The sequence below is a fragment of the Rhinoderma darwinii genome, chromosome 1 (assembly GCF_050947455.1).
Source record: "Rhinoderma darwinii isolate aRhiDar2 chromosome 1, aRhiDar2.hap1, whole genome shotgun sequence".
Lineage (NCBI taxonomy): Eukaryota > Metazoa > Chordata > Amphibia > Anura > Rhinodermatidae > Rhinoderma > Rhinoderma darwinii.
Genome location: NC_134687.1, coordinates 185,908,898 through 185,936,248, shown reverse-complemented (window position 1 = coordinate 185,936,248; position 27,351 = coordinate 185,908,898). Strand labels below are relative to the sequence as shown.

At 43.0% G+C, this 27,351-nt stretch overlaps 1 protein-coding gene across 2 annotated transcripts in view; it reads right to left on the bottom strand.

Annotated features, from left to right (window-relative positions):
* Positions 1–26,917, bottom strand: part of UNC5C (unc-5 netrin receptor C) — a 323,806-nt gene extending 296,889 nt beyond the window's left edge. For both annotated transcript variants that reach the window (XM_075860650.1, XM_075860651.1), the window contains exon 1: positions 26,336–26,917. In XM_075860650.1, the coding sequence (XP_075716765.1) occupies positions 26,336–26,450 (115 nt within the window). In that variant the 5' untranslated portion in view covers positions 26,451–26,917. The remainder of the gene's footprint in view (positions 1–26,335) is intronic.
* Between the last annotated feature and the right edge of the window lie 434 nt (positions 26,918–27,351).

The window sequence follows — 27,351 nt, the reverse complement described above, 5'->3', positions numbered from 1 at the left end:
TAATCAGATTATTTGCTAATGGCACAAACTCTCTTGCTATGAAATTTAATTAAAGACTGATTATGTTTTCCTGGGTCAAATGCAGTTTACTCAATTTAAAGTTCTTTCTAAATACTATTGATGTTCCCAAAGGGAAATGAGCTCTGCAATTTTACAGTATTTTTCTTAGCTTACATACATTTTGTTTAAAGGAGAAGTTTGGTTAAAAGAAGAAAAAATAACATTTCTGTGAGAGTGTGGGTATTTTCTGGCTACTTTCCCATAGCACAGTCTTATGCAGTTTTCTTATGCATTTTTGTTTAGCCAAAGCCAGGAGTGGACCCTAAAGAGAGGAACAATGTGAAGGAAATAATTATATGTCTACTCAGGCTTACGAGCAGGGTCAGCTCCAAGTGTATGTGGGCATTTGGATGACCTGACCCTTGGCTTGACAAGCAAAGACTATGTTTACCCAGATTAGTATGCGTCTCCAAACCCAGCAGGTTCTTGCATCTGCCCAGCCCGGCTTATGTAATATGATAATTTATGGAAGCATCTACAATTTAAAAGATACTTTAGTGGTCAACTTCCACTGTTATTTATAGTCAGTTCTACATTAGATTGAGGAGCTTAGACACTGATTATACATTGTCATCTCCAATATGCGTGTACTGCTTTTTTCAGAAACAGTGCCTCTATTGTCCATAGATAGTGTCTGCTATTACAGCTCAGTTCCAGCCAAATAAATGTGGATGACCTGCAATACCAGACAAATACCAGCCACTGTTTCTGAAAAACAAATGTGGACTTAAGTACTATTATACAGTCTGACATTGGCCGTGTAAACGAGCGTCAATCAACGAGACAGTTCGTTGATCGGCGCTCATTTGCTCCCTATCACACGGAGCAATGATTGCTTATGTATAGTGTCGAGCGCTCGTTACTGCGATCGTTCGTCACTATATATTTTCATCATGTGGGCAGCGCGTCTCCCTGACTACACAGGGAGATGTACTGCCGACAACGATGATTTTTAATTCTGCATAAAAGAACAGACCAGGCGATGAACGAGCGTTTGTTAGTTCATCATTATTAGGCCTCATTTACACGAGCGTATTATACGCGCGTGCGACGCGCGTGCTTTTCACGCGTGTCGTACGCACCTATAATAGTCTATGGGGCTGTTTAGACGATGCGTGAATTTTGCGCAGTGCGCGTGCGTTGCGTAAAACTCACGACATGTTCTAAAATCGTGCGTTTTTCGCGCATCACGCACCCATTGAAGTCAATGGGTGCGTGAAAACCACGCATGCCGCACGGAAGCACTTCCGTGCGAACTGCGTGATTCGCGCAAGAGCTGTCAAACTCCTGAATGTAAACAGAAAAGCACCACGTGCTTTTCTGTTTACAAACATCCAAACGGAGTGTCAAATTCGAGATGAGCGCACCGAACTTCACCGGGTTCGGCAAAACTCGTTTTGACCGAAACCGGTAAAAAATGTTCGGGTACGCGACGTCAGGAGACAGTCTCTGTCCACGGTGCTGAAAGCGTTAAACTGGTTCAGCACCATGGACAGTGACTTCCGCTCCGAAAATCCATGAACCTGTAAAAAAAAAAAGACGTTCTGACTTACCGATAACTCCGGTCCGACCTCCCGGGATGACAGTTAAGTCCAAGTGACAGCTGCAGCCAATCACAGGCCAAGCACAGGCTGCAGCCAATCACAGGCCAAGCACAGGCTGCAGCCAATCACAGGCTGCAGCGGTCTCATGGACTGCGGCGTCATCCTGGGAGGTGGGGCCGGATGACGAGAGAGGGACGCGTCACCAAGGCAACGGCCGGGAGACCGGACTGGAGGAAGCAGGCAGTTCATGGTAAGTTTGAACATCTTTTTTTATTCACAGGTTGGTGTATATTGTGATCGGCATTCACTGTCGAGGGTGCTGAAAGAGTTACTGCCGATCAGTTAGCTCTTTCAGCACCTTGGACAGTGACGGGCGTCGACTAGCCTCATCTCTATGATGGCGGCTGCGCGAAAATCACGCAGCCGCGCATCATACACGGATGACACACGGAGCTGCCAAGTGCCTTTTGCGCGCGCAAAACGCAGCGTTTTTTGCGCGCGCAAAACGCACACGCTCGTGTAAATGAGGCCTAACACAGGGCAATGATCGGGAATGAGCGTTCATATGAACGCTTATTTGCCCGATCATTGGCCCATGTAATAGGGCCTTTACTCTGGACCACAGTTTTAATGGTTATTTAATCGTTTTTGAGGTCCTGACCTTTAATTTATATGAATAATAAAAGCAATAACCTCTAACATATGTATAATAGTCCTATTTCTCGTGACATTACATTTTACTTTGCAGAGTACATTTGCCCAACTTTGCCAAAGTTTCCTAAAACTCTTTTTTATTTTCAGTAAACCTTTATGTAAAACTATCATATAACAATACTTTTGAAAGCCTTTTGCCCTTGGAAATTTTACACTATCCGATACACCTAAAATAGCAATGATTTAGTTCAGATCCATTTCTGGGTCTCCAAATCTAAGTCACAATGCTCATATATTATGGCTGTTGTATTGGACATTGACTGGAGAGTGAACGTATTCACCCAATGGTCTTCAACTTTGTGGTTTACACTGGCTGTATCAGATCTATTCCTCTTCAGAGAAAACATAAATGTAGGCGTTCTATAAAACCCTTATCACATATGACTTCTGGGAAATTCTACAATTGGCAAGCATTTGGGGGTCACCCATACAATTGGTTAAAGAGAATGATTAGCAAATTGTAATGTAAAGGTGAAATACCACTTTAAATATGTAATAAACAGTGAGATGTGTACTGTAGTTTCTAAGTTGTAATTCATATAATGTATCATTACAGTTTCAGAAAGAGTTTAACATATTTGTTTTGAATATTTTTCTAAAATTAGAAAAATTCCTAGGTATGTCTAGAAGATTTAGCCTGAAGGTTCTGTTCAGAATGCAGCATAATAAAACATAAACGCACAACTAAACTCAATGTGAGCAATATACTAGCTATCAAACAGTTACAATATTTGACTGAAGCATATAAAATAATTTCTGCCATGTTAATTCTGCAGTATGACCACAAACGCGGGGCACAAGGGATTTCCACCATAATACACGCATACGCTTTGATGTAGAATCATTTTCTGGTAGATAAATATTTGCAGTATCACAGTTGGTAACTTTCTAGGGCTTATCTCAAAAGAATTTAGGTAGGAAACAATTTTAATAAAGTGAATGCTGAACACAGGCTACATTTTAGTCGGGTTAGATGTAGAAATCTTTCATCTGCAAAGATAGCTATTAGTTTAATGAATCGTGGGATTTTTTTGGCTCTATTTCTACTTGATAGTTTTGTCAGCAGGTTTCAACACATGACAATAAAAGGAGCACCATCAATAAACCTCTGAGACTGATGAGCAAGATGAAGTACATCGAGGGTATCAGTTTTTGGGCGCACATTTGGTTTTTAAATTATTTGTCAAAACTAGAAACCTGATCACCACACATTGTTGACTCAGTGCTTTTAAACATTTGCTGTTCCGTTCAGCACATTCAGGGAGGGGGTGTTGAAAGAAGGTAGAAGACGCATTTTTACAAAGTGTACGTTCACAAAGTGGACAAGGTCTATAGAACAATGGGTCAAGCTCACACTAATACCAGTCATCACCTATTTATAAAGCAATGGTGCTGACATCTAGCAATGATGAGCGCAGAAGACATTCCTCCACAAATATGAAATCATCTATGATGTATTTCTCACTGATGCATGACAAGCTTTGGTTTATTGTGTTTGGAAGAAATGATTGTAACTACTTAGGTCATTGTGTTTGGAAGAAATTATAATAACTGCATAGCTCATAATTTGCTTCCCGGCCTTTTGGCTAAGATCAAGTGTAGTACCTGCTCAAGCTGAGGTTAGTAATCATCCCTGCCGGTGGAAGCTTGGACCATCATAGGGGGATGACAGAACGCCGAAGTGAGGGCAGGGAACCACAACGGTCATCACTCTGGTGTACGCATTTGGTTTAAAGGTACCATTTGTAGGTGACCAGACGACCGCCGGATCGAGGTCAGGAGGTCGGGTAGTTTGGAAGCCTGAGTTGCTATGTACCCCAGGGCTGGTGACCCTGGGGTGCCCTAACTCACAGGGGGTGGGATCCCACTGAGTGAAGGCACATTTGCACGCACTCCCTTTCACACTTCTGAGCACACAGCTTTATTCTCCTGGCCTTCTGGCTGGGAGATGAGGAATTTTTTTATACCTGGCGGATGTCCAGGCTGTATCACAGCGCACATCCACTTATTTAATTTTGTTTTTTCACTGTGTGTTTGTCACGTTTGTCAAAAGGATTTCGGGATGTGGTGCCCTTTTGGGACCCTCCTGAGGTCTAGGGGGAAAATGTATGGCATCTGGTTCCGTTTTCCCCTGCAACCCGGCCTCCCTTCTTCGGAGAGGTGGTGCAACCTTGATGCAGGCTCCTAGCTGGACACTGGGGTGGCAGCCCAGGTAGAAGCCTAGGAGTGTGTTTGGGTCTCCCTAAGCTTCGGCGAGGGGCGATCATCGATCCTCGATCCTCTAGGCCTATGGTTTGGAGGGTCGGGGAATGGTTATGCGGGGCCTCTTTCTTTTAAGAGAAGGGCTGCGATAGACCGCATCCTCGTGCACTTTTTGTGTGGCACCTCTGCACTTTTTATGCACCTGGGTGAGAGAAAACACGGCTCGGGCTTTCAAAAATAAATAAATAAATAGCTCATAATTAAGGTCTTATTATGGTGAATACAGTAGGAACACTATTGCTTAAGCCTTTTATTTTTGTTTATTACTTACCATTTATAGCATTAAAGGGAGTGTTTAATCACACACACAAACTCATCAATATGAGAGCCATGCTGGTCACCCCCCACCCCACCCCGAGACCCCGGCAAACACAGCTTTCCCCTCTGGTTCATATAGGGATTCTCGAAGAAAGGGAGTACCCTCTAATAGCGCATATGGTATGGAGTTGTCCAGGTTAGACAACCCCTTTAAATCAAATAAATTATATTTACCCTATAGTATAGCTTAAAGTCCCCCGAACAGTGGCTTGGGATCTACATGTTATTCTTTGGCCCTTTACATGTGATTCTCTGGCAGTTGACAGGTACAGGGACTATTAGCATAAAGGTCAGAACAATTTCACCTGCATTTGGCTACTGTGTCAGGATAATATAACAAACACTTACTACTACTATCAACGCTGCAACTTTTCTGAAAGTTTTATTGAATGCAGGATTACCTCCCTATGGGAAATCACAGGCGACTGTTGAAAAAAATACAACTGTGTCCGTTGGGAAACATAAAGGTCACAGTTAAAGTAATCCTGCAATTTTACCTATGCTCACACACAACCAAATATCTCTGTGTAGCCCTTGCCTTAGTAGTAATTGGTTGTAATTGGTTGATTAGTGAATAATTCATTTGTTTTACAGTCGGTCACTTCAAATATGTGCCTAACATACATTTGACAAAGGTTTTTATGTGGCACAAAACTATTATCATTATATTTTGATGGGTCTCTCTAGCTGAAAAAGTCTGGGGCCTCTGATGTATAATCAGTGGTCAACTATTAAACCATTATACAAACCAGATTCTTACTGGCGGATCTTATTATTTAGAGAAAGATCCCAATATGTTTGGCGGGACTTTATTTTACGTAAATTAGATTAGCCATTTTTAATTGCAACAAAAGTGATGGCGGGCTAAACACGAACATGTATGATGCCTGTTGCATATTTTATACTGGGGCCCAGGTGCTTTAAGTTATGTTTCTGATGGGATTATAGTGGATATGTAGTATGTATGACTAGATTATTTTTATTGATCTTTTATGTGTCTATGTTATTTTTGTTTCCAAGTCCAGCTTTGTTACTTTGGTTGTATTCTGCTTTACTGCATCCATTTAAATAATATAGAATACAACATATATTATATCTGTAGGAAAACCGTATCCCAAGTCAGGTACAAGTATAGTTTTAATTTATGCATCATGTTAATGTGACATATTATCATTTATAACCCTTTAACAATGATTACAAATCAACACATTTTCTTCATTTTATGGGGCCCACGTAATTAATTTAATCAAGGCTGTATAAGGCTAATGAGACTTTTTATTATTCACGCTTTATTATACCATGTGAAGTAGAGAATGGAAATAGTCTTTGTAATAACCAGTGTCAACTCCTGAGATGAACTTTCTTGCTCAGTAGATTTAATGATTCAATCTATTTCCACTGAAATAAAATGAAATGGCTGATAGTGGTATTCATGCAAAACAATTAATGGGAACATTTTACTGTATGCTGTGTCTTCTGTGCCAAATGACTAATGAAGTCCATTTCTCCCAATATACATTTAGATTTAACATCAAAGACCTGGTTATGTTTACAATGTAAGTTGAAACTCTGTCTGGCCTACTCAAAACTAATGGGCCACTGCCATATCTTTCCATGTAATGGCTGTAGAGGGCACAGCTGTTTTGTTGTAAAAGTGCATGTGTCTGTGCGACGGAGAGGCCAAGGATATTACATCTCTGTTAGTGAATTTTTTTTGCATTTAATTGTTTCATGGAAAAGTTTACAGAGGATCAGGGTAGATGGGACAACTCAATATATTAATACTGTATGCCCCCGCCAGAGGAAAAATATTTATCCCCCAAACAATTACCCTTACTGAATACACGTGACCAAGCTCTTAGAGTATGTCTCTGAGGCAAATGACCAACACCTTTCAAGAGACCAGAATTTCTGGACTAATTCCAATGCTTGGAGCAGATGCTCCAAAGTCACAGCAAGGCATCGTCAATAAATTACGTTTTTGACAATTAAATTCCATAAAAGTAACTTTGTTCCAATTGGTGTAAATCTGCTCAAAATTTATTTTGTACCTTAAACAATGACTGCAAAATATGTCTACATTATCATACCATATTATGAGCTACTTATGCTTAGAAATGGGAGCCCCGAATATGAATGCTGTATAAATTATGATTTAGGCATTTCTACTCAAATGTTAGTTGCATAGCCCAATTGTTTTCCTTTTTGTTATGGTTCTTTAGGCATAAAAGAAACATCCATGGAGCTGATTATTCATGGGACTTAAGCAAATTTGACTTGGTTCATATGATACCCTAAGTCAAATGCTGTGTGCTGTTCTGTAAGCAACTCTGAACATAAATCACTTTACTTCGGTTCTACTTAAAAACAAAAGCTTTTGAAGAATGGCCTGGTCTTGACGATATTCAGCAACTTCAAGTGCCTATTTTAATAGTAAACAATAAATACTCTACGAAAATTCAGCAATAGTTAGCGCGCCACCGTTTATGGGGGTAAATATACAGCAGTTTTCCTGTGACAAAACGATATTCTGCCAGAATTTTAAGTATTCTAGTTAGGTAACTTTTTAATATATTTTCTTTTTTATTTCCTCACCATATCACCCGTTTGCTCTCACTGGATGGAAATTTTAACTGTTTACAATCAGAGGCTAAAAACCTGTCCTGAATATGTCCAACTAACACAGATACACGGCTTCTTCAATGTATGACAGCCCTTAATAAATTGTGTCAGTGAGACATGATCAGTTAAAGTTATCAGCCTCTGAAGATACTGCAAATATGAATGTTGACATACACTGACTGCAAGCAGAGATCATATTATTGTTGGGTAATTGTAACAAAAATGATATTAGAAAGTTGCATAATATTTTGTTTTACAACTAAAGAAACCCTTTAACTGTAGTAGATAGTATCGGTTTAAAGCATAAAGGTAGAGGACTGTCCGGGGTGGCCAACCAGCTAGATGTACTTTGGCAGGCACATTTTTAAACACTATACAAGTATTAAAGGGGTAGACTTTTATGAGATGTCAATAAGATGTGTCAGATCATTGAGGAAATGAATAATGGGATATCCCGCAGATTTTAAGTATTGGCTGGTTCTGGTTATAATAGATACATGGCTAAGCAGGGTTAATTATTTTCCCTAAACTGAATGAGCGTTAAAGAAACCTGCTCTCCGATTTACGTACGTTACAAAAGTCTGCTTTGGAACGACCCTTTAAAAAGAGGACTTAACAGGTTTGGCAGGTCTTCATTTTGTTAATGAAATGGCGGTAAAATTGTGTGCCCAGTATTACGATGAGCTCTCAGCTGAGAACCAATTCATTGTCAGCTACCCAAACCAACATATGCAGCCTAAAATCACATGAGATTGAAACTGAGTTGCCAGGGATGTGTTTGTCTAAGACATTGTGGGCAATCAATACACAATAATTTTTTGAATATAGTTTTTTTTAAGCCTGAGCCAAATAACACTGTAATTACGGATTAGATACAATAATCATAACAATTGTGAATGATCTAGAGCCAGGCTGACAATTAACACTGTATTTTATGTCCCAGAACCATTCAAACCGAGATTCTGGCTTGGCTAAAACCCCTAGTCTTGTTTGAAGGCTACTTTATGGGTCATACATTGACTTCCAGGGAAGCTATTTCTAATAGGTGACACAAAAGAGATTATTTTCCTTTTCCTGGAGGGGAACTAAGTTGCACATTTTTTTTCCCATGGAGCATTGTCTGTAAGACTCCATACCAGCTGTGTCTCTTTAAGGAAAACCAGCCCCCCCATAGCACTAAAAAAGATAAAAATGCTGTACTACTAAAACAGCTTCTAGAAACAAGTAGTAGGACAGTCGATGTCCCCCTTCTGTATAAAGCAATTTAACCCATAATAACTTCTTTGGTATATTTTAAAATTTTTATAGACCTAAGTACCAAACCTTGAATGAAAAAAAAGAAAAGGGTGACCCCAGGGGCGTAACTAGGAAACACTGGGTCCGATAGCAAACTTTTGACAGGGCACCCCATCCCCTGGGTGCCACACAACCCTCGTTTGTAGATAGTGCCTCCCTGTAGCTTCTGTCACACTGTGCCCCCTGTAGATAGCGCCATACAGGCCCATGTAGATAGCGCCACACACAGCTCCTGTAGATAGTGCAATACAGCCCTTCCGTAGATAGCACAATACAGCCCGCTGTAGATAGTGCCATACAGCCCCCTCTCTGTATATAGCACCATACAGCCTCTCTGTAGATAGTGTCATACAGCCCCCTGTAGATAGCACCATACAGACCCCCTCTGTAGATAGCGCCATACAGCCCCCCTGTAGATAGCGCAATACAGCCCCGCTGTAGATAGCGCCATACAGCCCCGCTGTAGATAGTGTCATGCAGCCCCCTTGTAGATAACGCCATAGAGCCCCCTCCCTATAGATAGCACCATACAGCCCCCCTGTAGATAGCACCATACAGCCCCCTCCCTGTAGATAGGGCATACAGCCCCCCTGTAGATAGTGCCATACAGCCCCCCCCCCTGAGATTACTCCCATCCAATGTTTGCAATCTTTGACATAGCTTTAGAAAAGAGAAGCCTCACCTCCCATGAAAAGTAGAACGGAGCAAACATGAGCTTAGTTGTCCCTTTTCATGCCATACAACTGCCTCTGTGGTATCTGTACCATTTTGAAATAGTTACCCATAGCAACCAATCAGGTCATTTGCACTTTATTAAAATGACAACCATAATCTGATTGGTCGCTATGGTCAACACTATTTGTATTTAATTTTTAACCTAATGCATTATATAACATGGCTGAAACAATGACACACTGTCTTGGACACAGATGAAAAATTTAACTTTTTTAAAGTATGTAAATATTTGGAAAACTAATTTTACTTACTAAATTCCTATAGCAAGTACAATGGGTTCACTTATGTCTGGTTCTATAATGCTGCTCTAAGATTACGAGGTTAAACCAATAAAAGATGTTATGTCTTGCTTGGGTGAGGTTAGAGGACAAGCATTCATTACGGCACAATTATTGGCCTAACAATACATTATGTCCCTGTTATGCTCATTCTTCATTTTCGACTGACAGAAGAGGCTGGACGCAGCTGCAGGCTTGAGGGAAGCCGACATGACCGTCCTGGTAGGGAAAGGGTTAATGTTATGAGGTGAGGGAAAGTTGAAGGAGCTGAAGGAGGGACGGGGAGGAGTTAAGGGGGACGGGGGGGCCGTTACTGCGCTTCCCGCTGTTTCTCGGCATTGAGCCGGAAGCAGCGGGAGGAGTAACACACACTAAGCAAAGCTCCCCGTTGCCCGGTTTTTTAGTAATGGCAGAGGCCCTGATTTTAGAGCAGCTGCGTGCCGCTGCTGTGCACCACGGTCCCGGATGGCTGGAGGAGACCGTGGCTGCATTAACGCGGATCCCGGACGCCGTTTCGCCACGCCGGGCACGGCGTTCGGGGTCTGTTGTAAGGGACAGGCTCCCCTCCCCCGGCCCCCTTACGAGCATGGCTATGGCGGCGGGGGGGGAGTCGGCAACAACCGCTCCTGCGCTGGGCAGGCAGAGAGCGGTGCCAGGGGTGATGGCGATGCAGGCTGTGTCGACCCGTCCCTCTCGGCGGTCCCGACCTCCAGAGCGCCTTAGTCCGGAGGTAGTCCCGCGGACACGGCGTCGCAGAGGGAGCCCGATCCCGGACGCTGCAGGCCAGGCAGCTGGGAGGACCGCCCCTTCCCAGGCCCTGCGTCCTGGCAGGAATCCCAGGCCGCGACGGGGTCCGGCGGTAAGCAGGGAGTCGCAGGCTGGGCTCCCTGTCACCCCTCCCCCATCAGATGGAAGATGTCGAGAGCAAGGTACGGCCGCCCCGCATGGTGATGTTCCGGCCAGGGGGCAGGCTTCGTCAGGATCGTCTAGACGGGCGACTAGATCTGCAGCGACGTCGAGGCAACAGGTCCGGTCGGAAGTCTGGGTCCCGGCGGTCGGGCGGCAGGTTGCCGGCCCATCGGTCAGCGCGTCCTCATCCCCTTTCCGAAGATGTCGTTGGGAGGGACAGTCGTCGGCGAGAGAAGAATTGGAGGAAGGTGAACTGGACGTGTATCGTCGAGGTCAGGATGGTCCGGCTGACGGGAACACAGCGCCTGTGCAGCCCGGTGAGTGTATAACTCCATTATTGTCTTATCCAGCGATTTTTATGTCGGGTGTCGGCGGGGGGGCTGCTAGCATAGCATCGGGGGCCGGTAGTGGCGCGGGCGGACGCGACGGAGCGGGTTTGGCAGATTTAGTGGGTTGCTTACGGGAGCTGGTGGGGCGCCTGGATAGGGCCGCGGCGCCGGTAGTAACGGAAGTGTCCCCTGCGGTAGTTTGGGAAGGCCCCAGGGACGTGGGATCGTTGCAGGCGCGTCCTGTGGTGGCGGTTAGAGAGGCGGTCGCGGTGGCGGTACAGACTGAGGTACAGAAGGACGGCGATCGAGTGCGCATGGATGATCGTGCTCGGGGGGAGGTGTATGTTTGTTTTGAGGGTCCGTTGGGGGCGCATTTAAAGCAGGAGGTGCGTGATCGGATCTGGAAAGATGAATATGTTTATAATTTTTTCTCTCTTGCCGCTGGCTAAATTTAATTTGGATAAGAGCAAGCGGGATGAGAGTAAAAAGGACGAGGAGGAACGGCGGCGGTATAGGCTTATCCCGCAGACGTTCGTTAATTGGTCGCAGGCGTTCGCCATATTGGCTAGTGTGATAGGGGAAAAGGCGCCGGAAAATTGTTCTGCGTTATTTTGTTATTTTGATGCTATTGGGGAGGCTCATAGGGCGTATGGGGGTCAGGCGTGGCTGCGATATGATGAGCAATTCCGTCAGCGGAAGGCGGTTCGGCCGGCGATTCGGTGGGACCAGAAGGATATTGCTCTCTGGTTACGGGTTACGGCTCCGGTTAGGCAGCCCTTTCCCGGGAGCGGTGGCCAGGGAGGCCAGTCTAGTCAGAGTGGACAAAGCGGCGGGGGAAAGGCGGGGTTTTGCTGGCAATTTAATGAAGGTCAGTGCAAGTTCGGGGCCACGTGCAAGTTCAAGCACGTGTGCTCCGAGTGTAATGGTGCATCACACGGGGCGGCAAAATGCCTGCGAAAAAAGGGGTCAGGGAACCAGCACGGGACTGGTCAAGGGGGTGTCGCCGGTGAGGGTGGAAAGGATGGCCCCTTATCTAAATGAGTATCCGGATAGGGCGGCAGCTAAGTTGCTTTATGAAGGGTTTCGTGTTGGGTTTGTTATTCCTCCACCTCCTTATGAGGTTCCGGTTACGCGGAGGAATTTAAAATCGGCTTACTTGCATGCGGAAGTCGTGTCGGAAAAGTTGTTAAAAGAAGTTTCGTTGGGTCGCATGTCGGGGCCATTTGTTGAGTCGCCGGTAAAAGATTTAGTTGTGTCCCCTTTGGGTATTGTCCCTAAACGCGAGCCCGGAAAGTTTCGTTTGATTCAACATTTATCGTATCCCAAAGGTTCGTCGGTAAATGACGGGATTGATCACGAGTTGCGTTCCGTAGTTTATACCTCATTCGATAAGGCGGTGGGGTTAGTGCGGGCTGCGGGTCCTGGGGCGCTGCTAGCAAAAACTGTGGATGGCCCCAGCGCAGGATACGAGTGATTTGAATATTTTCACGGATGCGGCTGGGGCGGGTGGCTTTGGAGCTTACGGGGGAGGTCCGTGGTGCGCAGGTCAATGGCCGGCTAGCTGGGTGTCCAGTGGACTCACGCGGAATCTGGCCCTGCTCGAGCTGTTTCCCATCGTGGTGGCGGTTACCATTTGGGGGGACAGGCTCAGGGATAAGAAGGTCCGTTTTTTACGGCGACAACATGGGGGTGGTGCTTGCCATTAACAACATCACGGCGTCTTCTCCTCCGGTAGTTCAATTGTTGCGACATTTAGTGTTGGTGTGTTTGTCGTTGAACGCGTGGGTGGTGGCGGTGCATGTCCCGGGTGTACGGAATTGTATTGCTGATGCTCTTTCTCGCTCGCAGTGGGACCGGTTTCGGCAATTGGCCCCGGGAGCGGAACGTCTCGGTTTGGCTTGTCCGGAGCATCTTTGGGATCTGGTATCGGTCCCGTAGAGCAGCTGTTACAAAGGTCTTTGGCGCGCACGACGTGGAGTGCTTATGCTGCTTGTTGGAGGCAGTGGGAGGAGTGGGTAAGAGAGTTGGGTGACGTCAATACGGATAGAGACAGGTTGGTGGCACTTTTGTATTGGTTAGGGGATGCCTGGGAGGCGGGGTTTTCAGTAGCGAAGGTGAACCGGTTCATATCTGCTGTGGCGTTTGGGCTTAAGTTGCGGGGCTTGCGGGATGTATCGAAGGAATTTCTGGTATCGCAGGCTTTGAAGGGGTTGCGCAGAGGTAGGGTGGAGGCGGATAGTAGAAGGCCGGTGTCGTTTGCTTTGCTTGGCTCGTTGGGGGGTTCATTAGCATCGGTATGTCGTTCTTCAGATGAAATGGATCTGTTCCGGTTGGCTTTTTCGTTAGCGTTCTTCGGAGCATTTAGAATAGGTGAGTTGGTGTCGCCAAGTACTAAACAGGCAGGGGGGCTGAGATCTGGGGAGGTGAGCCTTTTTGCAGATCGGCTGGAGGTATGGTTGCGTAGATCTAAAACTGACCAAGTAGGGAAGGGTAAACTGATAGTTTTGTTCGCTCTCCCGGGGTCGGTCATGTGTCCAGTGGAGTGCATGCGGGGTTTTACGAGAAACAGGGGGTCTCCAGATTTGCCTTTGTTACGTCATGAGGACGGGTCGTTTTTGTCCAGGTTTCAGTTTGGAGCTGTATTTAAAAAATGTTTGACGGCAGTGGGGGTTGCGGCAGGCTCATATTCATCTCATTCCTTCCGGATTGGCGCAGCAACGGAAGCGGGGCGCTGGGGGTTGGATGACGAGGGGGTGAGGCGTATTGGTCGTTGGGAGTCTAAAAGGTTTAAGTCCTATGTCCGCCCCCATATGTTGTAATTTTGTTGTTTATGTTTGAAAATGTTATATGGTGGTGCCTAACTGTGTTTTCCGTTTCAGATTCGCCTCCTTGTCTGGTGTGGTTGATGGGTCATTCGTACGTGCACTGGGGGGCTTTGAGGGCAGACGTCCGCCCGGATGGTCGCCAGTTGCGCATTCCGCGACAGGATGCGGTTGTGCATTGGCTGGGTTTTAGAGGTATGTCTTGGAACAGGGTGTTGGCGGAATTCCAGACATATGTGCGGCTTGATAGGGTTCCGGAGGTTCTAGTGTTGCACGTGGGTGGGAATGATTTAGGAGTCCGCCCTTTTCGTGAGTTGGTGCGGGATATCAAACATGATATGTTGTGTTTGTGGGTATCTTATCCCAAGTTGGTGGTAGTGTGGTCGGACATAGTCCCAAGGAAGCATTGGCGGTTAGCTAGATCGGTGGAGAGAGTCAATAAGGCTCGGATAAAAGTTAACCGGGCGGTGTCCCGTTTTGTGGCGAAGAACGGGGGCATTTGCGTGAGGCATAGGGATTTGGAGTCAGGATTGGGGAATTTCTGGAGAAGTGACGGGGTTCATCTGACCGAGGTTGGCATTGATATTTGGAGCTTGGCTATAGCAGAAGGCATAGAAAGGGCGGTGGTGGTGTGGAGGAACTCACAGGCTTAAGGTGGTCAAGGCCTGTTTCGCGGTGGCGGGGGGAGTCCTTGAGGCCAGTCAGTACAAAATGGTGGGGGGGTCGCATCGGGGGTATGCGTCCCCCAAAAAAGGTACATGGTTGAAGACTTCATCGGGTGTTATCCCTTTGAAGTGGTCTTCTGGTAGAAGGTATGTCACTTGAAGGCTTCATCGGGTGTTATCCCTTTGAAGTGGACTTCTAGTGGTCGGTATATCACTTGAGGGCTTCATCGGGTGTTATCCCCTTGAAGTGGACTTCTAGTGGTTGGAGCCATCTGCAGAGGTGAACGGTGCTTCCGAGCTGGTTTACGGCTGGAGGTAATTAGTGGTTTGCAGATGGCTAATTCGGTGTGTTCTTGAAAGGAACATCTGAAGGGGCTTCAAGGACTTCCTCTGCTCGGGTTAATGTTAACGTTTAATTGTTATTTATGATTCTGACCCATGTTGGGTCATGTGAATTATTAGGAGGAATTCTATGGTGGATTCCTAACTAGTTATCCGAATGTTTCGGATTTAAATTGTTTTTATAAAACTGTGAAATTAATAAACGGCTGCTGTGGCCATTTCACATCCAACCTCGGTGTCATGTGTCGTTACTAAATGGGGGTGGGGGATAGTATGGTCTAAGGTTAACACACGACTCTACCTAGGCAGGTCAAGAAGAGGCTGGACGCAGCTGCAGGCTTGAGGGAAGCCGACATGACCGTCCTGGTAGGGAAAGGGTTAATGTTATGAGGTGAGGGAAAGTTGAAGGAGCTGAAGGAGGGACGGGGAGGAGTTAAGGGGGACGGGGGGGCCGTTACTGCGCTTCCCGCTGTTTCTCGGCATTGAGTCGGAAGCAGCGGGAGGAGTAACACACACTAAGCAAAGCTCCCACCCTCCCACCCTTGTTTTGTTACTCCTTAGGTCTTATGTACGTCCGTCTATGAGCGTTGTGTGTTATTTTGTGTGCTTATTTAACATGTTTTTCTTTTTTCCGGAGTAGGTTCTGTTGTCATGGCAGCTGGCGGGGGGAGTCCTTGAGGCCAGTCAGTACAAAATGGTGGGGGGGTCGCATCGGGGGTATGCGTCCCCCAAAAAAGGTACATGGTTGAAGACTTCATCGGGTGTTATCCCTTTGAAGTGGTCTTCTGGTAGAAGGTATGTCACTTGAAGGCTTCATCGGGTGTTATCCCTTTGAAGTGGACTTCTAGTGGTCGGTATATCACTTGAGGGCTTCATCGGGTGTTATCCCCTTGAAGTGGACTTCTAGTGGTTGGAGCCATCTGCAGAGGTGAACGGTGCTTCCGAGCTGGTTTACGGCTGGAGGTAATTAGTGGTTTGCAGATGGCTAATTCGGTGTGTTCTTGAAAGGAACATCTGAAGGGGCTTCAAGGACTTCCTCTGCTCGGGTTAATGTTAACGTTTAATTGTTATTTATGATTCTGACCCATGTTGGGTCATGTGAATTATTAGGAGGAATTCTATGGTGGATTCCTAACTAGTTATCCGAATGTTTCGGATTTAAATTGTTTTTATAAAACTGTGAAATTAATAAACGGCTGCTGTGGCCATTTCACATCCAACCTCGGTGTCATGTGTCGTTACTAAATGGGGGTGGGGGATAGTATGGTCTAAGGTTAACACACGACTCTACCTAGGCAGGTCATGCAAACACACATTCATTTGCATGTCGCTTAAAACATTGCTTTAATGCAGCCTTATGAATTTGCAGTGATCTGCAGGTCAGTGCTTTATTGACTGATACACACGAGACACTTCAGAGCTAGATCTACAAATAAAATGGTCCTTTTTTTAACACTGAGATAATTAAGTCTTTCTGAAACAAGAAACGTGTAGGCACTTAATTAAAAGTGTATCCCCAAAAGATTACCCTATTCTCATGTTATAATTCACATTTTCCGCATCAAGCACTTTCAAGATGCTGATTTTTTCTCTCCTTCTGGAAGAGACCTAATAACATACATCCATAGACTTACACACAGTGGTCCTCTGCATTATAAAATTGACATGCTGACAAAAATTCTAATATATATATATATATATATATATATATATATATATATTGTATATGTATACACACACACACACACACACACACACAGGTGGAGTGTATTCATTTATGGCGCTACCTTGGTGAAGTATAGAAGCTGTTAAAGCTAAAAAAAATGTATGGACCTATGATATATATGAGATATGTACATTCTCTGATTGTATAGCATTGTAGAATATCACTATATTAGCACTATATGTATAATGCATTATAAAAATAATACTACTAGTTTGCCAGTATGAATTCAAATGTGTCTACCAATAGCACAAATGTACCATCTGTATATTAATTACAGTACATTAAGCAAATATTTAGAATTATGGAGACTAGCAAGTGCTTGAAGAGTCAGACTAAGGTTTGGATGGCTTCCATTCGTAACCGAGCCATGACAACTATGACGCATTTGCTTTTCAAACCGATCCCAACGAATACTGATGGTCCACATTGATTTATAATGGGGTCCATCAGATTTCCATCAGTGTTTCTGTATTTTGCAGCAAGAATAGCGCTACAGACTACACCAATAGTGTAATGACACCAATAGAAAATGACACCAGTGGGAACAAAGGCTAAAATGAAGGTCTGTGTTCCATTGTTTCTTGCAAGAAAATAGTTACAATAAGAATGGTTTGTTGCAGTTTTAGCATACATTGTTTGTGTATAAGCGTGGGCTTAATGTTGCGTATTAAAGTGCATTTGTCGTCTGAAAGGTAAAGTATATACTACACAATGTACACGATCTGCAGGTTAGGGTATACATTTTTTGGCTTATTTACTGAATGGGTAGGACTGGGTCTGAATGGTAAATATTGAGGGAGTACCTACCTCTCCCCCTACATTTTTTCTCTTAGCATTTTTGTCAGCCTTTTTGACATTGATTCGGCAAAAGCAAGAAAATGGGCAGGGATTCCCTCCCACTCCACAACTCAGCTGATGAATGGATTGAGTAGGCATCAAGGTGATCCTCCTTTTCTATAAGTAGTGCAATGTTTAAGCAGCCTCTACTTTATGTCTTCAAGGACATCTCTAAAAGTTTATCTCAATAAGACAATTCCTTTCCATCTGCCCTATTAGAGCATATGGACATCATAGAGGGGAGGACCTCACTTTGAACCTCCCTTTTTTCTAGGCCAGAAGAAAGAGCAGTTCTCGCTATTGCGCCCACTTGGTTTATTTGAATGGGCTGCATGCAATACTAGGCATCTCAAAAACTGGGATCAAATTCACATGGAAACCATAAAATATATAATTTAAGAATCTGAGTAAAGTAAGATGAAAATATTGAACTCATTATGTCCCTGTCAAGAACTTTCTAGCTATGGTCTTCTTGCAGACCTTGTAGCAGTCTCGCAGGATCTGAAGAAAAGCAGTCAATCCCCTGCAGCAATTCGGCTTGCCTCATAATCAGCATCTGCCCGGTCACCTGCTTCTAATGTCACTGGACTGGTGATCCGAGCTGTGTTGGTTCAGCTCCACTCAAAGTAACTGTCTGCTTTTAATTGCCAGGTCTGTGCTCTCTTAACCCCATCAAGGGTTACACTTAGCCTTAAGCACTAAGTCAGGAGTAATGAGTAATCCAACTCCTGTTTCTTCAGCTTTACAGCATCTGGTACACTGCAATACTGTCTGTTTAGGGAAGTGGATGTATGATCATTTTCCAGTATATTGCAGTGTAGTCAATTCCAGAAATAAGTTTATTCGTAATATGGAGCAATATCACAGTTTTCATTAATGCAAATGAATAAAAATAGGTGTTGTCAAGGGAAGCTTGAATCCCATGTATAATTGAAAGAGTAAAGGAAGTATTTACGGCGAGTGGGGAAAGGGAGTTGCTCTCTTTCTGCTTTAATACAGGACATCATTTAAGATCTACTTGCTGAGACTGCTAATGAAAAACACACAGTGGCGCTTTATGTGCCAAGTTCATAACTGCAGACGTCAGTACAATTGCAGATCTCTCCAACTGTCACCCCCTGCTGGTACATTGTCTTCTATGATGAACAATCTAATGACTGCCCACTATTCTGACCCACAGTCTGGTAACCATCCATGTTGATCTGGACTCTGACTCATATGCTTTTCTATATCAATGCTGTTACATTGTATATTTCTTCTATTAAAGCTACAAAATAACCCAAGCTAGAAAGACATTAAAATAAATTTGACTTAAAGAGGCTGTGTCACCAGATTTTCAAACCCCTATCTCGTATTGCAGCAGATCGGCGCTGCAATGTAGATTACAGTAATTTTTTTTTTTTTTCAAAAACGAGCATTTTTGGCCAAGTTATGAGCATTTTTATATTTATGCAAATGAGCCTTTTCTTAAAGAGGCTCTGTCACCAGATTTTGCAACCCCTATCTCCTATTGCAGCAGATCGGCGCTGCAATGTAGATAAGAGTAATGTTTTTTGTTTTTTTGTAAAAACGAGCATTTTTGGTCAAGTTATGACCATTTTTATATTTATGCAAATGAGGCTTTCTTAAGTACAACTGGGCGTGTTTAAAGTTATGTCCAAGTGGGCGTGTATTGTGTATGTACATCTGGGCGTTTTTACTTCTTTTACTAGCTGGGCGTTGTGAATAGAAGTGTATGATGCTGACGAATCAGCATCATCCACTTCTCTTCGTTAACACCCAGCTTCTGGCAGTGCACAGACACACAGCGTGTTCTCGAGAGATCACGCTGTGACGTCACTTCCTGCCCCAGGTCCTGCATAGTGTCGGACGAGCGAGGACACATCGGCACCAGGCGACAGAGGCTACATCGACTTACCTGCAAACGCCGATGCTGCTGCAGAATCAACTGTAGCCTCTGTCGCCTGGTGCCGATGTGTCCTCGCTCGTCCGACACGATGCAGGACCTGGGGCAGGAAGTGACGTCACAGCGTGATCTCTCGAGAACACGCTGTGTGTCTGTGCACTGCCAGAAACTGGGTGTTAACGAAGAGAAGTGGATGATGCTGATTCGTCAGCATCATACACTTCTATTCACAACGCCCAGCTAGTAAAAGAAGTAAAAATGCCCAGATGTACACACACAATACACGCCCACTTGTACATAACTTTAAACACGCCCAGTTGTACTTAAGAAAGCCTCATTTGCATAAATATAAAAATGGTCATAACTTGACCAAAAATGCTCGTTTTTGAAAAAAAAAACAAACGTTACTCTTATCTACAGTGCAGCGCCGATCTGCTGCAATAGGAGATAGGGGTTGCAAAATCTGGTGACAGAGCCTCTTTAAGTACAACTGGGCGTGTTTAAAGTTATGTACAAGTGGGCGTGTATTGTGTGTGTACATCTGGGCGTTTTTACTTGTTTTACTAGCTGGGCGTTGTGAATGGAAGTGTATGATGTTGACGAATCAGCATCATCCACTTCTCTTCGTCAGCACCCAGCTTCTGGCAGTGCACAGACACACAGCGTGTTCTCCAGAGATCACTCTGTGACGTCACTTCCTGCCCCAGGTCCTGCATCGTGTCGGACGAGCGAGGACACATCGGCACCAGGCGACAGAGGCTACAGTTGATTCTGCAGCAGCATCGGCGTTTGTAGGTAAGTCGATGTAGCCACTTACCTACAAACGCCGATGCTGCTGCAGAATCAATTGTAGCCTCTGTCGTCTGGTGCCGATGTGTCCTCGCTCGTCCGACATGATGCAGGACCTGGGGCAGGAAGTGACGTCACAGCGTGATCTCTGGAGAACATGCTGTTTGTCTGTGCACTGCCAGAAGCTGGGTGCTGACGAAGAGAAGTGGATGATGCTGATTCGTCAGCATCATACACTTCCATTCACAACGCCCAGCTAGTAAAACAAGTAAAAACGCCCAGATGTACACACACAATACACGCCCACTTGTACTTAACTTTAAACACGCCCAGTTGTACATAACTTTAAACATGCCCAGTTGTACTTAAGAAATGCTCATTTGCATAAATATAAAAATGCTCATAACTTGGCCAAAAATGCTTGTTTTTGAAAAAAAATAAACGTTACTGTAATCTACATTACAGCGCCGATCTGCTGCAATACGAGATAGGGGTTTGAAAATCTGGTGACAGAGCCTCTTTAAGTTTCTTTTCCTTGAATAGCTGTGAAATAGTATGCAGAAAAACAAAGTTAAGAGTTCAAGTTGGGGCAAACTGAGTGGTAAGGTATTTGGGCAGTACCTGAGCACCAGGCAGCTGAGAGGGCCAGAGCTCCCCAATAAACCTGTGAAGACAGTGTGACCCAGCAGTGGGTTCATAACAGAAGCTCCAATGTAACTTTGAAAAAAAATCATCTGATTTGTATAAGTGTCTCGAGTTAAGTGAAATCACTGCACAAGCGCTCTTACTTTAGTGGGAGGGTTTGTTGCGGCACATCCCTCTAATTTTCACCTCCGATTTAAATGCGAAAAATTGGGACACATTAACAGAGATTCATGTAGGGTGTAGATTATAATCTACACATCAAATACTATTATATTATTACATGATAAACTAATTCAACATATTGTAGCAGATCAAGGCAAGTGTCCCCATATTACCGTCTATATAATCCCTGTTATTAAGGAGGCAGCAGTCTGTGGCAGGGGCGTAACTATAGAGGATGTGGTCGCACCCGTGCCCTCGAGTCTAAAGAGGGGCCCACAAAGCCCCTATACGGAAATCAGTACCATGAATAACGTGATAGTTGGGGGGCTCTATTAATGATTTTGCATTGGGGTCTAAAAGCTTCAAGTTACCCCACAGTTCTGTGTGTATAATTCTATTACACAAAAACGTAGGATCTAGTACATATTTTCTTCTATAGTTCGGTAACCGATATTTGTGTTCTCTCCTGAAATTTCTTCATGAGTGCAAGTAAGTGTATTCAGTGTTTATATTCTTCACAGAACCTTGTTCAAATGCCACTGTTTAGGTCTTGCTTTAGAATGTGTAATGAATGAGATTCTACATCAAGCTTTATGACCGTATCTGTGAAAAAGGAATTTTTTCACACTCTATTGTTTCATAATAGGCCCAATAAAAATATCTATGATAAATAAGCAACACTGTGCTATGTAATACATACAATCTAAACATATATAAAACATATTATGCAATTCTACATAAAATATATTCAAATCTTTCTAAACACATGCTTTAGGCTGCCGTATGCAAATATCAGGCTGAGCCTCAGAAGTTATGTCTATGAAGTGTTACCTCCTTTAGCTTTGCCTTTTAATCTACATCCAGATAATATTTTAGCCTATACTGCCTGTGTCTATCAAATACATACGAAAGCAAAGCATGTCTGATCGTGGCTCTGAAAAGCTTTCCTTGCCTCCATGTCAATCAGGGAAAACATTTCTTATCTGTATCCAGACTGATGAAACCACAAGGGTAATATCCAAGGCAATGCTCACTCACCCATTTCAAGAATATTAAGCTTTCAACTTGGCTACCTCACAAGCACAGACTGCTCACCTGTCCCTGGTCAAGAATTTGTGTCTGCTGTCCTTACATATCTGCCTGCTTGACAACATAGTTGCACCCACAAAGTGCCACCCTCCTTTTTTAAATTTGTCAGCAAATCTCAAGTGATGAGCGTTAAACCGTCACTCAAATGTAGTAAGACTTTGAACTAAAGCAGTGTTAATAATGAGAGCATAAATGGCGATCTATGGATAAGACACCAACCCACATATGACAGCAGATAATTGAGTCATCAAGTTTAGTCTATACCGCTCTTTGTTGCTTGTCCTTCTGGATGAAGGAGATGCTTTGATAGCCATACATGTTATACACACTAGATAAAGAAGATGTTTGGGCTACAAGGGACTATTTTTAAAAACAGCCAAATGTTGACAAGGACTAATCTTCCATTTGGCTACTCTGCCGTTGGAAAACTCAAGGGAATGATAAGTTCAAGCAATGTAGTACATTTGACTTATTATTTTTTTTTTGTTGCTCATATAGCAATACAGATACAGGGAGAACATACAAACTTTATGGTGATGTTGTCCATTGTCAGGCTTGAACCCGACTAATACTGTAAGGCAACAGTGCTAACCACTGAGCCACCATGTTACTCACCCAATACCAAGCTTGTACGATAACATAAGTTTCTATGTTATACAGATCAGCAGGGTCTAATTTTTCATCGAACTCTTTGAGACTTATCATAATGTATGTGAATTGAGATAATTCTATATCCTAATAAGTTGTGACAACTGATTATATATAGCAGTATAGTGATATAGTATATTCTGATGCCATCTCCATCTAAATTGTGTTAGTTGTCCTAGTACAAAAGTTACAGTTGTCATGATATACATGAAACTGACAACTAATAATGTCAAAGTGATCACAACCACTGATAATCCAATATGTTTATTTTTTTTTCACAACAATTTCCTCTTTTGTGCTTTATTATAACATGTAGGTAACAGTGTTTGAATAGTGATATAGGGTATTGCTACCTTCGTGAGCCTACTGGACCCATCATTATTGTTTCCAGTATTTTGTGACAATCTCTAAAAGGGTTAGGCTGCTTAGTTCAGCGGATTAGGAAAAAAAATCTAAGCATTTTTCCAGGAACCATAAAACAGCTTTCTCACAAACATTAACAAATCTGTTCATCTTCATTATTTTCTGCACCATACACCCACTCACTGGAACAACTTGCTTCCAGTCCCTGCACTAAAGGAGTTTTATCAACAGATGCCATATATTTTCCATAAGTGCGGAGTAATGCAGTCAAATGAAGAATATACAGAAAACGAGTCCATACACACTTTCTATGGCTTTTTATATCTACAGTGCTTTACAGTATTAGACATTACTCTATCATAGAAAAGAATGAGTTGACACAATGGAAAATGTGCTTTAATAGACTGGACCAGTATTGGTTTTCTGGTTCAGTACCTTCATAAGACAAAGAGGGAATATGTGGAGTGAGGAGTCTTGAGTTCTTGTGACACTATAGACCACTCTACTCTTCTTATTGAAGCATTGGCCAAGAAGATTAAAGTTGAGACCAAAAAAGTTGAACTGGCTACTTGCATTATGGATTCGCATAGTTTCATTATCTGCACTTCGTCTTGGTCTCTTTGTAATGTCTGGAGAAGATGCTCTGATATGTATCTCTCCTGACCTTTCTGACATTACGTCTACAGATCAAGACTTGTGATAAAGTGGGGTTATAGATCCCACCTCCTTGAGAATATGCAGGTACTGTCTTGACGGAAGCTGCTCGTGGATCAGTGTCATATGTTATGCAGCTTCCCAAAGGACACCATGCATGCCATACATTTAAGGAACATGGAAGAGCAAGATCTATAATAGACGGAGATGATGGCAACACTTTCCATCAGGTCTACAAGGCTATGCTCAAGGATCTCTTTTTACCACTGCTTTCTGCTTTATATACCTTTTTATTCTATATTCTAAGCTTCATGGATCAAGGTCCTTCTTACTGAATGCTTGTCATAGATTCCACCATTCACTTTTTTCTTCTATATACAATAATGTGCACTGTGCGACCACTGCATTAATTCTCAATATTTAAAAACACACAAACAATGGAATATTCACTGAATGTCCTTGCATACTAGCTTTTATATCTACTATTATGTATATGCAGTAGTATATACAATACTTATATAATTACTCCACTCACACCGATTGTATCTGGAGTTACAATTACAATATGAATTTAAAAAAAATAAAAAAATTTACTTTGCTTAAGTCTAAACTCGGTCACAAGCTTTATATTTTAGTGTAAAACATGTATTACTTCCACTGGGTTACAATGTGCAAACTAAATGAAGGAGTTACCCAATTTCCCATATGTCAAAGGAAAGCCCTAGGTTTTCCAACAATGTATAAAGCTGAGCTGACAGATAATGGGTTTGAATGCTTCCTTTGGTTAGAGAATACTAGAGTTAATTTCTGCTCCCCTGGACTCTCCAGATACAATCCATGAGAACTATCATCACATCCATGGGGGGGATTGGGTGGATATCAAACGCACTTGATAAACAGTTATCAATTTAAATCCACATGCCCAAGCGTAACGGAAACATGTGCCTTGGTTCTCTTGTCTCATTCTCTTCTCAAGGTAGTAATCCCTTTATCTTTTGGCTGATTGTCTTTATTGATCTTGTTTCCCACCAGCCCATCCTGGTTTCTCTGAAGAATTTTATCTAAGGAGGAAGCCTATTTGGAAATCTCACAGCATTGAGACTACCTTCATTTTCAGCTACCGTCTCTATTATCTCCCCTAATACATCTTCTGTGAAACAAATAATAGCTGAAATATACAAACTGTTTCACCTCACTGCTGAGAATACATTGTCATGAAGCAGTAACAGCCAAACTTCATCCTCACTTCACGGGGACCTATTGGTACTATTTGTTGAGTGTACTGCACAATATATATATATATATATATATATATATATATATATAAACTTATATAATGTAGTGTGTGTATATACAGCATTTGGCATAATTATGTTATTTTTCCAATACACCCAGGCTTTTTCCAGTAATACTACTGCCACAGTTCACTATATGTTATTATCGCAGGATATATTAATAAGTCAGTAACTTAGTTTGTGAAAACGCTGAGTTATGCTGGATGATTTCTTCCTATTAAATATACAGTGCCATAGTTGAACGATAATTTAGAGACAATGCTAGAGATGTCTTTACCAGTTTACTAATCATAATGGTAATTTAATGCTAATCCATTCTATTCAGAATACTGATGATATTTGTGTATAAATTATTTGATTATATATTCATAATGACTCTCTTATGCTGCATGTGTATGTATGTGTATGTATGTTTGTGTGTATAATAAATATATATATATATATATATATATATATATATATATATATACATATGTATATATAAACACACACATATATATATATATGCAGGCTGCTAAAATGCTTGCAATTTGTAGATATTTTCCCTTAGAGGTTCTTACCCAGTATGAATCTAGAGCACAGAAAAATGTCATATATTAAAACAATCAAAGTCTATGGACTGCAATTTGGATGTGATGATGTCCTAAATGGTTTTCAATAGAACATATTTCACAGCAGAGTGAGTAATGTGAGTAGTACCTGGCATGAGCTATACTGAGCAGAAACGCGAGCAGGCAGGCTGGCATCCAGTGTGGTACCACCCTGCACTGTTCAGGGAGACTAGTTGGAGAAGAGAGCTCTGCCCTCCACTCTGCACATCATGAACTGAATGCCCTGCTTGTCTCTCATTCCAGTAACAAGTTCCTTTACACTGCTCAGCGCTCAGCTCGGAAATGCTTAAAGTGAGAGGAAAGATCGCGTAATGCTTCACCAAGTCCACGTAACATCACTAGACACTAAACATGTGGTGATCTGAAAAGCCCCTTATACATTGATTCTCCAGTAGATTAATTAGTCTAAATCTCTATCTCAATCTCAGAGAGATAAACAAAATTCATAAAAATTCTCTTCTCCATTGACTCTTCAAGATACAAACCAAACCAATTCACTGCAAACCTTGAACCTGGAAAAATGATTCTACCAACAGTACCACAGACATACAAGTCAAGAATAATGTCTGGAACTCATACACATTTTAGCATAGTCCATTCATCACCCATACATAGGAACGTATAGAAACATATTGAAGACATATAATGCAGTGAGGACCTGCACATCCCTATCCACTGCCCTCTTCCCTTACATGCCCAATGATGAGTTCTTACCTTGAGCTGCGAAAGTACTACTGGCAGTCAGTATGGCCAGGGCAGGTAGAAAACACATTTGCAGGATGTATCCAAGCCTTAGACCGCAGCTGGCAGTTTCCAGACCCTTCCTCATGGTATTGGAAGGCACAACAAGCTGGTTCACTGGGCAAACTCCACTTTCTTCAGCACTGGTAGAGTCTGCCAATAGTTACACAGACACTTTCAAGTACATTTATTTCCTCTTTTAAGTCACAAAGATCTCATGCCCAAATGATCATAGCAACAGCCACCACTGACTGTTCTTCAGCTTCATTAATCCCTTATTGGCAGGAGAAAATACGTGCAATGTGTCGGAAAGTATAACAAATCCGTTCAGTCGGAATAAGAACAAGCTGGAAAAAAAAATCACTGTAGAATTGCTTTAAAATCTTGCAAACAAATCTATGTGATGTTGTATGGCGCAGCCAGTTAGGATCCTAAAAGCCCATTGAGTCAGTGGGTGCAGGTAGAGAAGCATGAGGTGAAGCATTAGTAGTACACTGGAGCTGTGTGAGAGCACACGCATGTGGAAGGCAGAGAGAATGTGTGTCTGCTTCTGTTCTCTGTTACAAGGAGACTGTGAGAAAGTCAGCTCCTGCTACCCTGCTCCCTCTTCTGTCAGCCCTACCTCCCCGGCTGCAAGAGCAGACATGGATCTCAGGATCCGGAATACGCACTCAGTCTAAGCACTGGCATCAAAAACACATTTGTCTTTTACTCCTGCACTTAATTAAAAACCCTTCTGCTGCCACAGCTCGGCGCGGAAGGGGTTACACACTAATAAATACGTAACATTCAAGTTTATTATAAAAGACAAATGCCTGTCTTATTCGGTTTCCTTGGCTTTTCATTTCTTGATTCATCGTTACTTAAACCTTTAGCATTTGAGTTGCCTGTAGATTAACCGAGACTAAGTTTTGCTACAAAAAAACAATCAGAATTTTTTTATTCAGCCACCATCATTTCCAATGCGTCTAGTGTCCTGTAAACATATT